At 36.7% G+C, this 16228-nt stretch overlaps 1 protein-coding gene across 1 annotated transcript in view; it reads right to left on the bottom strand.

Annotated features, from left to right (window-relative positions):
• Positions 1-973: 973 nt before the first annotated feature.
• Positions 974-16228, bottom strand: part of NHLRC2 (NHL repeat containing 2) — a 33613-nt gene continuing 18358 nt past the window's right edge. The window contains exons 6-11 of the mRNA XM_075107925.1: positions 10243-10342; positions 9538-9769; positions 8959-9081; positions 7730-7939; positions 6388-6613; positions 974-3549 (exon numbers count right to left, since the gene is read on the bottom strand). Of these exons, the coding sequence (XP_074964026.1) occupies positions 3284-3549; positions 6388-6613; positions 7730-7939; positions 8959-9081; positions 9538-9769; positions 10243-10342 (1157 nt within the window). The 3' untranslated portion in view covers positions 974-3283. The remainder of the gene's footprint in view (positions 3550-6387; positions 6614-7729; positions 7940-8958; positions 9082-9537; positions 9770-10242; positions 10343-16228) is intronic.

Here is a 16228-nt window from a genome sequence, read left to right as displayed (position 1 = left end):
GAAAAGGCCTTGAATTACATACTTTTACTGTAAGATACAAATCTGGGAGTGCTGAGTCATACCAATCTGCTCAGAATTTTTGTATCAGGAAACACTAATAAACTATATTACCATACAAAGAGATAGCAGTCATCAATATATTTGATTTTTCAGTATTGAGACACAGCAGTAACATTTTCTATTTTTCTGAATCGTATTTTGAAAATGCTTTCTGCTACTGAACTGAACTAAGCTTCTGTAGCTTGTACACTCTATTCTGTTTGCCTGCCTGGTTACATTTATGGCACTTGTTGCTTTACTGGAAGAGCATCTTGTAAACCCTGGAGGAAGCAATGGAAATAGTATCCCTAAGCATCATAAGCTTTTAAAAAACATGTTTTTCTAATTACAGAACATTCAAATGTCTGTATACAACAAGCAAAACAGAGGGAGTGACTCCAGGAATGTGTATGCTATTCCTTGGACAGATGAAACATAGCCTTAGGCTATATAATTAATGGTATAGTGAACACAGACTGAGCGAGCGAGGAGCAGAACCCCAGTAACCCCACCAGCGAGAACTGGAGCACACTGAGGATCAGCTGATCCTAAGATGATGAAGGAGAATGATTAGAGCAGTGTCCCTGTGTGAAACCCACTGAGTCAGGAAAAGCAGCTCTCCCTCACAAACTAAAGGGGTTATTGTCTAAAAGAATTTAGGACTTAACGGATTTGGGGGGAAAGAATTTTGGGATATACAGATTTTCTTTGTAAATAGTGGGTTTTGTGTCTTTTTGAGATGGTATCTTATCTTCTGCCTCTCCTTTAGCATAAAGCCATCACAGTGCAGTAGTAAGGAATGCTCTGAGGCTTTGTAGAAAGAGTAACAGTAGCACAGACATGGTATACCACCCCCGCTCCCCTGGTTTATACAAGATTCAGTCATCTGCTGCAAGACATGGACTTAAAAGAAAAGACAAAGAAAAAAACTGGTTCAAACAAATGTATTCCTGCTCTCCACTAGTAAAGCTGCAACTGTTTTCCTTGAAATACAATTGTTTAAAATTTGGCTACAACTAAATATTGAAGGGTCCTTTACCATTTGATCCTGGACTTCAGCTTGATGCTTACACAATGGTTTTCCTACTACCTACTATCACCCTTTCCTAATAAGCTTATAGTGGCTCTGAGTGTGTCTACATACAGTGACTAAATGTTGAGACTTGAAAATAAAAAGGATATGACACTTAAACACACATTTATATAGGTACATTTAGGTAGAAAACATATCTGTAATACTGTATTTAAACATTACACACTATAGTTAAATAAAGTTAGAAATACACACACAGTCTTTCCCCTAGAGCAATACATTAATTAAAAAGTTGCAATAAACAAACAGATTTGTTGACTTTTTTTAACACTGGAATACAGGCAGAATTTGATGATCTCACCCAATCGAAACAGACAAATAGAGCGTCATTCTAGCATTGCTGAATTATATGTTCAAGATAACTGTAACAGTTTGGTTCGCTTGCTTGTTTCAGCAAACAACAGAAAATCTGTGGGTTAGCTGGAAGCTGATCTAAGGCTTCCTGGCTACTATCCAAAGTTAAACAAACAAAAAAATTCTGTAAGAGTAAGTTGTACTAAAGCGTAAAAAATGATAAATGTCCAAATCAGTTTCCTTATGTTCATCCTTCCAATAGCATTTGCAATTTGTGAACAAAGCAGCAAAAACTTCTCCCTCCAAATGGCATGTAAGAATTGTGATGCTTACCCAAAGCAGCTGAAACACTGAATTAGAAAAGTTGCTTAAAAAACAAACACAAGAAAAATAACAGTTCCGCCCTTGCCTTGCTGACAGGTGAGATAATGACCATTTCTGGTACTACAGAGAACTTGCAGATAGACTGGCATTTCAATGGAAGGAAAAACCACACCAGTCCATATGGTTCCCTTAAAACAAAAGCCTCTTGAGTTCACGACCAACATTTCAGTCAGCCTTTAAGTAAGAAAAGCAACAACAAATCGTACTGGGGATTTACTGACAGGTGTCAGGAACAATGGTGATTGTTTTAGAGAAGACTAAATACAAGTTCTTTCACTACTGTACTTCATAATAAATGTGTAAATACTATCTTCCAACTTAAAACAAGATCATCTTCTCAGAACTGACTCTCATGACCAGAGCACAGAGTCTAATCCAATTACCACTTATGCCCTGTGGAAACTCTTCCAGTTCAAGTAAAAAACTTGCATCCTCCCTCCTGTATTTCTGCTATTTACTATGGCAAATTGAAGGAATTTTACTTGCAAAACACTTAACCACCGAAGGCAGAGCTTTGTAATACAGTTTTAAAGCACCTTACTCAAAGATTAAGTTGCCAGTTTTCTAGCAAAAGCTCAGAACCTCTAAACATGAATGCAAATGCAGATAATCCATTATTAAATATACAGCTCTGGTTCAGTGGCCACTATTACAAATCAAGGGGCTAACAGTGACTTCAAAAGTCTAAATCAGACTTCCAGAGTATCATATTCTTCTTAAAATTATCTATGTGCAAGACAGAAGTCTTCAGACAAGTGTTTACTGAGAAATCACAAAAGTAGGAAGGAAAAGTGATTCATCCTGCTTGAAATGGTTGACATTTAATTTTTGCAGTTTAGATATTCAACCATTATCTACCACTTACTATAAAATGTAAATTGGTATGTATCAGAAAAACTCCAGCATGGTTTTGTGGTTTCTTTTTTCTTTTTATATATACAGATCAGAGAGGCACATTCTTTGTTAAAAATCAGCATTAAATTCTTCCATAGGAACCTGAACACTTTCTTTCACAGAGATTTTTCCGTGAAACTATGTTCTTCATATAAGGCAGTCATATCTAGTTAAGCAACACACTCAGTTTGCATAAAACTAGAGCTGCACCTAGAGAAAGAAACTATTCATTTTGACAGTCTATTAAAATGTATTATGGGCACAAAAGAAATTAGTCCAAAATGATCTAGCTATTCTAACAGTATGTACAGTGCAAAGAACTGCTTACAGTAACATCACAAAGTAACACCAGCTCTTTCAAAAGGACTCTAAAAATTGTCTCTCATTGCTTAGGATGGCACACATCCAATATATTCTAGAGTATTACAGTATTATTGCTGCTACTGTAATGAAAAGAAATGAGGTTGTGATGTTAAATTTTCACGTTAAGCTGTAGGGAAATCTACTTCTTTTTACCAAGCATATTATTTCTTAGCTTGGTGGATAGTAAAACGAGGTCTGAAATTAGGTGGCTTTGGGTTAGTTGGTTACAAACGTGTGTATCAGTTCAACTTGAGTCAAGCTGCTTTGGTTCGTAGTAGCTATCTGTAAAGGCTGACTGAATGAGATTCCTTTCATCATACAGGCACTGCTACTTTTGCTGCAATAGTAGAGGCACGCTTTGACAGCCAGAATAGCTTCAGCTGACAGACAGCTCCTGGGTAGCTGAAAGGGAATGATAGTTTCACAGGAAACATCCTTTATTTCTCCAGACAGACACTGTCCTTGAAGCAACCAGGTATTATCTGTAAAAGAAGTTTTATCATTAGGATATTTAGCACTGTGTCTGAAACCTACAGAAAACACTAATTTTACCTGCCGGACAACATGGACTTTCTTTCCATATGCAACATGAAGGGAAATTTCCTTTCTGGTTTTTCCAGTCATGGACAAAAAAAAAAAAGGCAAGTAATTTCCAAATGCTTCTTTAGCAGTCATTTAAAGATGGAGAGATCCATAGCTTTGCTTCAGAACTATAGGTAGACATATAGTACATCTTATTTAAATGCGATGGATCAGCAATTTGTCCTATAAGCTCTTAAGTGATTATTAAAATCTATTCTGATATTTCCAGCAAAACTCCTTAAATTAACAGGCTGCTATACATTTGCATCAGAGGTCCCATACTCCAGGCAAGGTATCTGCCATAAATGCATAGAACTGCAGGTAAATGATGGCATTTCCAAACAGAAGTGTTGGTTTTACAAGTGGGTTGCTGCAATTGAGCAATGTTCAGGCTGACTTTCTCCAACAAAACTTGCGTTTCACATTTATTTAAATATTTAACAGTATGTAAACTGAAAAATGAACTGTACAATAAAGGCACCTAGCTCATTGCACTGTACTCTGTATTTTACTCTGAGACGGATGAAGTGCTTTTTTTGGCATTTTTCAGAAAATACCTAAAAGTTGGCTGTAGAATTTATGAGCTTGAAATGACTTGTTGAATTTAGGTTGTTTACATACTCCAATTCTACTAACCCTTGAAGCTATCACATATATCTTTACTTCAACAATATTTGAGGATTCTGAGGTCCAAGAAGTGTGCTGACTCTCCTGGAAATAGTCTATTTGTACTCCAAATGCACAAACTGGGATGAAAAACTACTTTAAATCATGAGGCATATAAACAAATTGCAGTGCCTGTACAGTATTCGTTGACTGCTTTTAAAAGCAATCAATCTAATTAAGCTACCACAATGGACGCTTTGAAATCTGGCCAACAGAAGACAAGTCAAAAGATGAGGACGTGTTTACTTTCAGATCAGTTTAACTGCATCTACAGGCAGGGACAACTATTAACAAGTATTTATCATTGTAAAAGCCAATATGACAGGTAAATTAAGCCAGAGAACAATTACTAAAAATTAGCAGAATTTTAAAATCTAGCAGCATTTCTAAAAATAAATGTTTTCCAATGCAGTGCAACAACTGAGTGAACATAACTGAAATACAAATGTTCTCTCTATTGCTTTCAAAAATCTGTTGAAGGTACAAATGATGCAATTTCAACATCAAAAACTTGACACAGAAACTAAAGAACATAACATTCTAGGCTCTTTTTTTTTTTTTTTTTAACTGTTCAGCAGCTCATTAAACAGTCAGTTAAGCGTTCCTCTGCTCTATACTAGCTTAGTGGGTATCTTGTCAACTTCCTCCAAGAGGTAACAGTTCTCTGTACGATGCATCACTTACTTCAGGGTGCCCAGAGTCTAACAGAAAACATGTTTATAAAGTTCAGAAATTTCTCACGGAGTCTGAACCCTTCACCTTCAAGAACACTGGTTCTCGTTTTACTTAGGCACACAGCACCTACTGTAGAATATTTTTTAGAAGTATTGGCATTCCAGTGAGATAAAAAATTTTCTCCTAAAAAATACATGTATTAAACTTGAAGCAAATGAGTCACACCTGAGTAACTCAAGAACCAGGCAAAACTTTCAATACACAAAGAATGTAAAAAATTATGGGTTATTTTGTATATTGGCTTTCATATAGTACTTCCAAAGGCATGGATGGATTCTCCCTTTTGGGTACAGCTAGACCACTGGAAAGCACTGTCTCCAAACACCCACTAATGGTCATCCTGTGCAAGAAGGCATTTCAGATAACCTTGCTATTTTTGTACTGAAAAGAATTTTAGGGAACACTCACATGGTCTTTTCTACCAGTCATGCTATGGGCACAGTAATCTCCAGCCTAAGGATGGCAACGATGACTAGAATTAAACCACTCTGGTTGCACACCACGTGAACATGTTCCATGTGCTCTTTTAGAATACTTAAGAGTTGAGAGAGAATAATTTAGGCTCAGGAAACTGCCACAACATTTAATAATATTTCCCTTATTCCAATATAATAGCAATATTCCCATTTCACAGTAACCAAGGTACACAGTGACTGAAAGAGCTGTCCAAGTTCATGCAGGAAGTCAGCAAAAGAACTTGCAAGAAAGGCCAATCATTTCTGCTTCCTTGACATACCATAGTTTACCTTCTACGTAAGAAAGTGTGCCTTATAGAAATATTCAAGCAGAAATGTGCAAATACGAATTATAACAAAGTAGGTTCACGGTAGTTAGGTATAAATGCACCTCAAATACTTTTTGGAAGGACAAAAGCAAAAAAAAAAAAAAGAAGCATTTTCAAGAATATGCTTCACCTTCATGGTGAGCTTTCTCCCAGAAACAGATGGTAGGGCTGGGATATGCTGTTCACAGAGACAGTGGAGGGGGCAAGCATCTAGGAGCAAAAAGCTCAGGTGTTCTGGGACCAGTACCTTTAAAAGCCCTCACTGGCAGCTTGTTCCAAGAAAGTTAAAAAAAGAAGAAAAATGCATCGTGTATTAATTCAAGCAAAAAGCAGCCTACCAGGTGGGCTTTTTAAATCTTCCCACTTCAAATGTTAAATGTACCAACTCTAAATAACATGTATTGCCTCACAAGGTCAAACGGGAACACAGGACTGGGAGGGACATGTTGATTCATCAGACTGAGATCCCTTGTATTACAGGCATATCGTGAAGTAACCCTCTTTGTATCTTACCTAATCCTGTTCAACTGATAAAACAACACAGGCACTTTACCTTCTGCTGTGATAAACCAGGAATTAGGTGCTTCTTCATTCAGTTTTGAATCTGGAGGAAGAGTCAACTTTAATAAAAACTGGATTGTCTGGCCAGGAGCTACAGTTAGTGAAGGAAGTTGAATGTTTGGTGCAGATTTAGGCAGTTTTGGAAGGCTTCTTATTTTATCCTTTTGCAAAGGCAGGTTATCTGGAACATCACATACTTCTGGATTCAGGATAGGCAACTATCAGTAGAAATCAAACAGAATATTTATTTTTGTTTGTAGTGAAAGCAAATAGGCTTTCACAATACAATCACAGATTCAAAGCTGACAAGGACTAGGAAAACTAACACATGATAATATGGCTATTGGACTAAAACTTTCTGACAGAGTGCAACAATACTACAGTGACAAAGAAAAAAGGAAGGACAAAATTATTTTTTTAAATTAAAAAGATAAAACTTATTTATTCAAATAAAAATAATATTTGCTATTAAAATAATAAAATCCAGGACTACTTTAGAGCATCCACTACTTGGAGTAACCTTTAGTTTAAAAATTTAACAGTTGCGTTATATTTTTACTTTAAATAAAGTTTATAGGTATTTTGTTCTAACCTGGTGGTAAACCACATGCTTTGGTAAAGAAATCCAAGATTTTAACCATGCAGATTGTACAGTAAAGGATAGTTTCCCAGATGAGCCACCAATGTTATATGATACGAAAATTTAAACACACATTAAGATCATGTACTATTAAATGCAAAAAACATACAAGACGACAGTTGGACCATTACGTCATATATATATGTATTTACATATGAAAACATTTACGACATAGCGCCATTGTAAGATGGACAGGAGCATGAATTTGTTTTGCCTTCATGTTTATTAGCAAATACAACAGTGCTCATTTAAGCCAGTGGTTTTGATTTGACAACTTGGAAGCCTGCTATGTAACCTGCTTTCATTCACTGACCTCCCAAAATCATCTCTTACAGCTTAACGGGAGGACTTGGTAAACTACTTCAGCTTCCACTTGTTATAAAGGGAGTTGGAAAGTGTTCATGAAATGCTTTTCATACTGAAAAATTGGGCTGTATTTCTTAATAACTTATGTTTCTGTATTGTTCTTTTCTAGTGGATCATCACTTTCTGTTTTCATGCAAAAGTTGACTTTCCAAAGACTCAGGCTTTCAACAACTGTGCCTATGGTTGCCAGGTCATCACAAAACACTCTGTGAATACAGCTACTGTACTGTCTATTAGCTATATGATTCTTATACCACCTGCCAAACTCTGTAATAACAATTTGTATCAAGAAACACCACTATCAGCCTTTTCAATAAGTATTACTTGCCATGGAAAGAATTTTTGTGTCCAAATCCAGCACTTTAATCTGATGATTATTTGTGTCTGCAACATACATTAAGTGGCCATTTTCTTCAACACACAAACCTCCCGGTTCATTAAAAGTTGACTGTGTAAAACTGGAACCAATAACATTGCTTGCTTCTCCTGTGCCTGCCAGGGTAGCACAGTTCTTCATCTTGGGATCTACAACCTTGATCTAAGACAAACAAAGGCATGAATAAAGTTCTCTGAAAAAAACCACCAGGATTGAGAAGTTCTGCATTATCTTATGCCCCACATTTTCAGAAGCCAGCACTAATTTTAAGGACCTTAGCTACCAACTGTGTGTCCTAGAAGCTAAGTTATCATACTTTACCAAATGACATCACCCACTCCCAGCTGGATTTTACTTCTTCCTTTGGTTTTCATTCAGTGTTCTCTGCCAGATTTTGAAGGCATGTACCCCTCTGGTACAAAAGTAGGCTGAATGGCTTGTTCTTCTAATGTTTGTTGCCTTTTTAGAAACATTTGCAAAATAGTAAAGGCATAACAGAACTGGCAGGCTAGCTTCTATATAATTTTTTATCTAAAAATAGATGAGTTTTTTTTTTCTTAAAGTAATAGCAAAAAAGTTTATGTTTTATACAATACTTGAAACAAAATTTCATTTGCCACAAATTTCAATAAGCATTTAGTGTTATACACTTTTCTTTTAATGCATTTAATCCATGTACAATTAACCTTCTAGACATGAAAGTTTATACAGTATCACAGAAGAACAATCACGCAGAACAATCTCTCTTATCTAGGGAGGCAACCCACAGTACTTTTCAAAACTTGGGTGGCTTTTTTAAGGGAAAAGCAAGTCATCTTATTCTCCCAATTTAACAAACCTGCAGTATTCCTGACTAAGCACTCCTAGCTCTTTTGCTCTAGTTCAGCACCTTTGGGAAGACAAAAGGAAAGCATCTTTATTCTGAACTGTATCTTGGCACTTTAAATTCACCTTCCCCAAGGGACCATCATATCAACACAGCAGCATGTGACAGCAAAACAATGGTAAAGAGAAGGACCCACAAGGGAAGAAAGAAAGAAAAAGAACCCACAAAGGAACTTGTATGATTTGTTTCCTTGGCTTAACTGAACCAAGCGCCGTTTGTATGTTCTTAAAATAATCCTTCATAGTAGTACAAATTGCAAAGCCTGTATGTAACAAGCTACTATATAATTAATTACCTTATGATTATAGGAATCTGCCACATAGAGTAATTTTCTTTTCTTGTCCCATGTTACTCCTAAGGGATGCTGCAGCTTTGCATTTATGCCCGCTCCATCTACATCACCAAAGGCAAACAAATTCTGAAAAAGTATTTCATTAAATTAATACATTTGATTATTCAATGTTGACATGAATTTAAATTACTGTAATTAAATGGAAACTCACTGGCTTGGAAAAAAAAAATCAAGACAATTTCAAAAGAAGGATACCGAAAACTGGGAAGTGTGGATGCTAACCATGGAAACGGAAACTCTCACATTTATGTTATCAACATCAATCCAGCTGGCTTTAATGACCACGCAGTGCTGAATCAACTTGGCTATTTTAAAAATAGGTGAAATAATTTGGTATCTGAGGAATGACAATCTGCACTACAACCTGAGCATCACAACTGGCACACATTTGCATTCCAAGCAGTGAAGTTAAGAAATTGATGGCCATGGAAACTGATTTACCCTCTCACCCTAAAAGTGGTTCCTCCAGGTCAGGCTTGAGGAATATTAGTAGGGCAGTGTGGGGGAGTTTGAAGTGATTACCAATGGATCTCTCTCTCCTCCTACAAGGTGCTTCACTGCTCCGTCTTTCAGAGAGATGGTTCGCACAGTGCTGCTCTCACTATCTGCTACAAAAAGGCAGTTCCATGGTTCCTCAGAAGCCAGAGAGAGACCTGAAGGCTGTGCAAAGCCTGCCTTATGCGGGTATGCGTTGTTTCTGTTCTCCTCATTTCCACTCCCAGCGAAACGAAGGCAGACTCCTTTCTTTAAATCACTAATGGAAGACAGTACTCAAGTTCAAGAATGAGTTTGAAATTCTTCAGACATCATGCATGAACAGAAACTACAGGACAAGCACTTTTAAGTTATAAAACCAACCGTACTAAGCACAAGGAATTATTCAGTGCCTTTGTACTAATTTTTGTTTCACCTCAGTTTATTGTTCATCACTAGACAATTCAGAAAATTCAATGAAAGGTAACATTCAATTACACAAATGTGCCCTGCCAAAACATAGGTTTATAGCAGAAGTAGCATATTTCGTTTCATCTAACAGTGTGGGAAAAAAGCAGGCAGCCTTTCAAGGACATACGCCTTTTAAGTCTGAACAGAAGCAGCAAGCTTCAAGCTAAGTACAGCTCAAGAAAAATTATTTTTAGTGTAATTTGATTATCTCTCTCTTTGGGGTTTGAGAGCTGTTTATCAGGATGAACGCAATTTCACATCTCTCTTATTACAGCTGCTTACCTTCCCTTTGGTAGTTTTCCATCTTCCAACATCAGTGCCCATACCTGATGAGTGCCTGCCATGGCTATCCATAAAACATCATCTTCTTGGGTCCCTGAAACTTTAAAAATGGATGTATAAAAACAGATGACAAAAAAATCTTTGGAAATGTTTTATAAAACAAAGAAGTCAACAAACCAACCCTGCTGTCCCCCCTGTTCTAGCTCACCTTCTGCTGTGGGGTAAAAAACCAAAAACACACACCAGGGAAAAAGAAAGATAGAGAGAAAATTTCCTTCATCTACCAAGAACTCTGCTATTTTTCTTCTGTACTCTTCCCAAGGATATAAATATTTTGAATGGGATTTGCTCTTTGCAACATTTTGTATTGGGTCCATGTTTCACCTGTTATTTTTGTATTCATACTGGCCAACAAGCATGTACATATCTTCGCTAAGCATGGTTCTTGGGGGGAATGGGTAGGGGTGGGTGAGGATTTTTAATAAGCTAGTGTCAAAATTAGATGTTCAAGAAAACTGCTGGCAACTGTTGGAGAGGTTTTGAGAGAAATAATAATGATAGTACCTTTGTTACGTTATGTACGGAGTACATAATGTTTTTAACGTAAGGGTAACTGATACATAGATATCACGTAGGTTTACAGCCTGGAGAGCAACAACTGCTGTTTATTCAAAGATTAGATGCGATGTGGGCAATTACTAACTTTCCCCTGCACTAACTATCCCGTTTCCAAGTTGTACTCTCTATGCACATGTACATGAGGTATCACAAATGTGTAATCTCAAAGTGTAACACTTCTATTTACCAGTCCAAATTTATAAAACTACACAAAGCTTGCCCAGACAGTACTTCACAAATAAAGTGATACAAAAGGAAAGAGAAAAGCATGCAAGTGCTATATAGCTTTAAACATATCACATTACAGCATAAGAAAGAATGCATGAAGACAAGTGGTGAAAGACCTTTAAAAAAAAACCCCAAACCCAAAAGAAATTTTCTTATCTTAGCCTTTTCTGAAAATCTTAAGGAACAGAAAGTTGGCATTTAAAATCTGCATTGAAATGGGGACACTGTTTTCTTTCTAACACTGTATATATTTGTATACAACTGTCCCGTCTAGTCAGAGACAACTTTAAATTTTTTTCTAAATGAACATATCAGGTATTGGAATAACTATATAACTGTCAACTGAAAAATACCTTCAAATTGCTCACAGTAACTTTTTATTCACATGAAATTATAAAAGACTATGCATCTCACAGCTGTTTCTGCAAACAGTCTAATGGATACCCCTTCCCTCCCATTTGGAGTTTCAAAACAAAGGCAATTATACACAAAATGCTTGCAAGCATTTTAAACCTGAGAAGTTAGTCCAAATCAATCTTTCTAAAATGAATTTACCACTATTCCCCCAACTGAAATCCTGCTGTTGTTCTGCTAATCCTAAATCTTTCTTACGTTACACACTGCAATAAGGAAAAAAAAGCATCCTTCTGTCTCCAGAATCAATTTCCTCATACTGTGAGCCATCTTCATAGTAGTACTGGTATGATTTTAATGCAGTTTATCTTCAGCCTTTTCTGTTTCTTGGATCAAGATACAAGTTTCCAAAACTGCGATCAACAGAACTCTTCTGACTCTCTCCTGCACGTCCACGTGGCTCCATGTTTTGACACAAACTAGAGCTCCAAGAATAAAAGTCAAACTTCCCAAGCTCCTAAAAGCTTTCCTTTGAGCAGGAAGGCTTGTAAAATGAGTTGTAAAACACACATTTTATGAGTCACCAGAGATGCTCCCAAAGTACTATCAATGCCAAAACCTCCCCAATTAAAAAACTCAAAGCCCACAGAATCACCTTTGATTAGAGCTTGTTTCTAAAAGATTTAAAGTGAGAAAATGGCCTATGAATTCATTTTACTACTTCCTATATAGCACACGTTCAACTTCAGAACTTCGTGTTTCCATGATGCGTATCTTGCACTTTTCAGGTGCTACTATTCCAAGTACCCCAGAATGAACAATGCTGAAATCACTGGTCAATTCAGAAAGTGACCTTTTTATCTTGCTATTCTGTGCAGTTCGTTCTAACGGATCTCAAAAAATGCTTTGTTAATTATTTAATATTCACTTTATCCACCAATGAAATGAAGGAGTAAGACTAGAACTGAGCACTTCAGAAAAATCTATCCCATTCTTCATCTATCTAGTGCTGTAATTCTACCCACTGAAAACTCCCTTATGACAGCTATATGTTGAAAAATTGAAAAAGCTTCTTACTCTAATTCTGCACACTAAAGGGCTTATTAAATATGAGACATGGGAAAAAAGCATCATTATTAATTTCAAATTTCACTGAATATGTAAGATCAACAGAGAAAAGACCCCTTCTTCAACTAGAGAACAAGACAGGAAAAATAAGCGCTCCATAGCATCATAAATTTTAATGCAACTTAAATATTTTCTACAGGATGGCAATTAGAACAAAGAGAATGGATGTGTTCATGGAAACAGCACAAGCATACTGCATTGTGGAAACTATGTCAGAACTTTAATAAAAAGATTTATACAAAAACAGAAAAATAAAACCAACGCCTGTAGTTGCACAGCAGAGATATTTTATCACACAATGGTGCTGACTAGAGTTTAATGCTTTATGTTCTGAAACAAAGGACAGAAAAACCTCTTTGAGAATAGAACAGTTTGAGGACATGTCACCATTGCCATCCTTGTACTGTTCTTGCAGGAGAAGGGGGCCAGGGAGAAGCAGCACGCTAAAATTATGGTAATGCCATCATTATCATAACTCCTTATCATCCTTGAATGGAAAGAATTTCTTTTTAAAGAATTTATTATAGAACAACATAAAAGAACAAAGCAGTTATTTTACATTTATTCAATTAAGCACCACATTCCAACCTATCTTGAGCTGTTTTAAAAATCCAGTGTAGTTTCTCCTTATTAGGGTATGTGTTTTCTTATCTTTAGTGCTGCCTGTTTCAAACCAAAGTATGGCTTGCAAATGTGATATAATTATGTAGTAAAGATTCACTAATAATGAACTAGGGCTCTGAATGCACTGGCATTCCATATTACATGATGCTTCAGCTCCTGAACCTGCCTCTGTTATGTATCTGTGTTTTAAGAATTCACAGTCTTGTTTGTACACACCCCCAACTTTAAACAGTTCAGTAGTAGTGCTAATCATTGACTGTGAGACAATCTGAATGCACAGAAAAGACTTTATTTCGTACCAGTCAACAGCAATATCTGTTTGAAAAGATTCCATTCCCAGGACTACCCACACGTCCAGCTTCCCTGTCTGGGGACCGCATGCTTACTTCCAGTCTGGGAATTAAAAGCCTGGGAATCAAAGTTACATTTTGTGGCTGGCACCACTCACATTTTCTAAATAGACTCAAGTTTGAAAATATTATTCTTGTCAACTAATTTTATCTTAAAAAAAATAACAAGGAAGAAGTCTGTTGGTACACTCATCCTCTACAAAAATGCAAGAGGCAAAAAGGGCTATACAACACCCTCACCGGTTCACAGACAGGCACGCTGCCTACGTGCACAGTGAGTACAAGTCTCGTCTTCATTTAAATCAGTGGAAGTTTAGCAAATTAAATCCAAATCTTACTGACAGAACAACTAGAGAATCATTGTTCTTCTTCAGTGAGACAGAGATAGCAGAGTCCCAAAGGAATGCTTTAGCACTGTAAGTCTGGACTGTTACAAGTACACATCATCCTTTTCGGAGGAGTAAAAATCAATTTTCTCCTTTGTTTCCTGTGCTACCTGGCAGTCTTTCACATAGTGTTGCATCACACAAACAGCATAACCATTTATGAAACAAAATGTTTCTGGAATTGTCCTCCTTAGTTAATATACCTGCCCTCTCATCAAGGGAAATCCTTGGACATAGATACTAAGGGGATGTCATACAATGGGAGATAACAGGAGGCTAAAAATGATGACTATAATGAACTATTTTCTCTCTCTTTCCCAAGTTTTCTAACTCAGGCCTTCTGACTGTAATGGCAGTAAATACTTCAAAAAAGATCCAAAGTGGAAGTGATAGCATTTGTTAACATGAAAGCACGAATCTAGATTATTTAGTGTTGGGATACATCACTGTAACAACAGAATAAGCTAAGTCTGGGTATGCATTTTATTCATTCCTATTTAAGCATAGCAAATGCATACACTTGAGGGTACTTCAGCACCACAGCCTTCCTTGACCCCCAACACCCACATTCTATATTTGAAAGCAATTTCAGCCTCAAATGAGAACAATTAAAAACTGTGTCTCATTCTGACCCCAGCATGCCTGACAGAGACTCTGTAAGACTTGCCAAGGATGTTTATTTTCAGCAGCTCTGCATCTGAAGTTTTGCATTAAAACCGGTATCTGATACCCGAATGAGTGTTTAGAAATGCGTTTTGTAGTTTTAACTTCTTTATCACAAGCATACATTTACTTCACAGAACAAGACTACAGACTGTGAAATAGAGAATGAGAAATCATCATTCCAAGTACAAAGAATTTTTTATAGAGGGCATTTCAAGTCATGGCCTTCAAAATGTTACTAAGTTTGACATCTGATAAGATGTTAACACTGCTAATTCAAATGCTTCTTTTTACTGCAGAAAGTAATCATCATCATCATTCATTTTGTCAAGACGTAGAGAAGTCCAGTTTACTAGAAAATTAGTCTGTCAAACAAACTTGTGTGGGATTACTGTTCAGTCACAACTCCCATTACATCCTTATGTAAGGACTTTAGTCTTATATTTCTGTCAAAGGCACATTTATACTAAAATACTAAAGTAAACATCTAATTTCTTGACCTGTTTATATAATGAACATGTGAAATATTAGTAAGTTTTGTTGCTATTATTCTTCAGCAATACCACAGACTTCTTTATCTCTTGGCTTTGAATACAGAATCAGAGCATTCTGTCAACAGTCTACCTGGGCTCATGTAGAGAGAAAGTCTGTTGGGCTAATCACATAAAAAGCTACTAGTTCTGAAAGTTTACCCCTCCTCAGTTTTTTCTCAAATGTTTAAAGGGGAAAAAAACCAAACCAACAAACCTGGTTTAGAAGCAGGAATGGAAGCTGCTTAGGGGCGACAGAACCCATACATAAATTACATTAGGACATGTGAAAACTTCAGTTAAATCCATTTGTCCCTCTGTGATTCTGCCAACAGTATGAAGCTGGTTGACCCACTCAGACCATATAGAGAAGAAAACTGTGCTTTAGAAGTCCTCCCAAAGCAAGACTGGGTAAGGACCTGATTCACTGCAGTTCTTCACTGTAACTTCTTTATGTCATATCTCTCAAAAGACTTTCTCCCCTTAAACAGGTCTTACACAGGAATTGAACCCTATAAGACGACTTCTACTTCACTTCAGCCTTATCTTTAATGAAGTTACTTTTTCTTTGAAATTCCAAATATTTTACATAAAAATAATTACGATCTATACGTAAATTCAGGATGTAGTTCAAGAAGAGAAGACAGACAATGCTGTTTTGTGTCAATGATGTCTCTAATATGATTTTCTGTGCAACTGAACTTGTATGATGGCAGATGCCGCCCAAAGCTGAATGGGGCATCTCTGACTTCGTACTTTGCTCGGGAAGCTGCTATAAAGAGATGAGGAGGCCTTTTGCATTCCAAGTAAATCTACACTGATACATCATGCAGCTATATTACGTATGCAACATATGGTTAGAGTAATTCAAATTTTCAGTTGCCCAGAAAAATGATTCCTAACTAACTCCTGATGATCACAAAAGCAGCTCTTTTATTTCCAGCTTTTACCAAGGAAAATTCCTTTCCCAGGACAGTGAAGGCCTGAATGCCAGAATGAGACCAGACTAGAAGGAAAAAGAAAAGTGACATGCAGAAAGCATACTTTCAAGATACAGTCAGTTCAGATATAAACAGCTCATCTATGGTCTGAGCTCCCCCAGGAA

Source organism: Phalacrocorax aristotelis, chromosome 12, assembly GCF_949628215.1.
Source record: "Phalacrocorax aristotelis chromosome 12, bGulAri2.1, whole genome shotgun sequence".
Lineage (NCBI taxonomy): Eukaryota > Metazoa > Chordata > Aves > Suliformes > Phalacrocoracidae > Phalacrocorax > Phalacrocorax aristotelis.
This window is presented reverse-complemented; position numbering and strand designations above follow the sequence as displayed.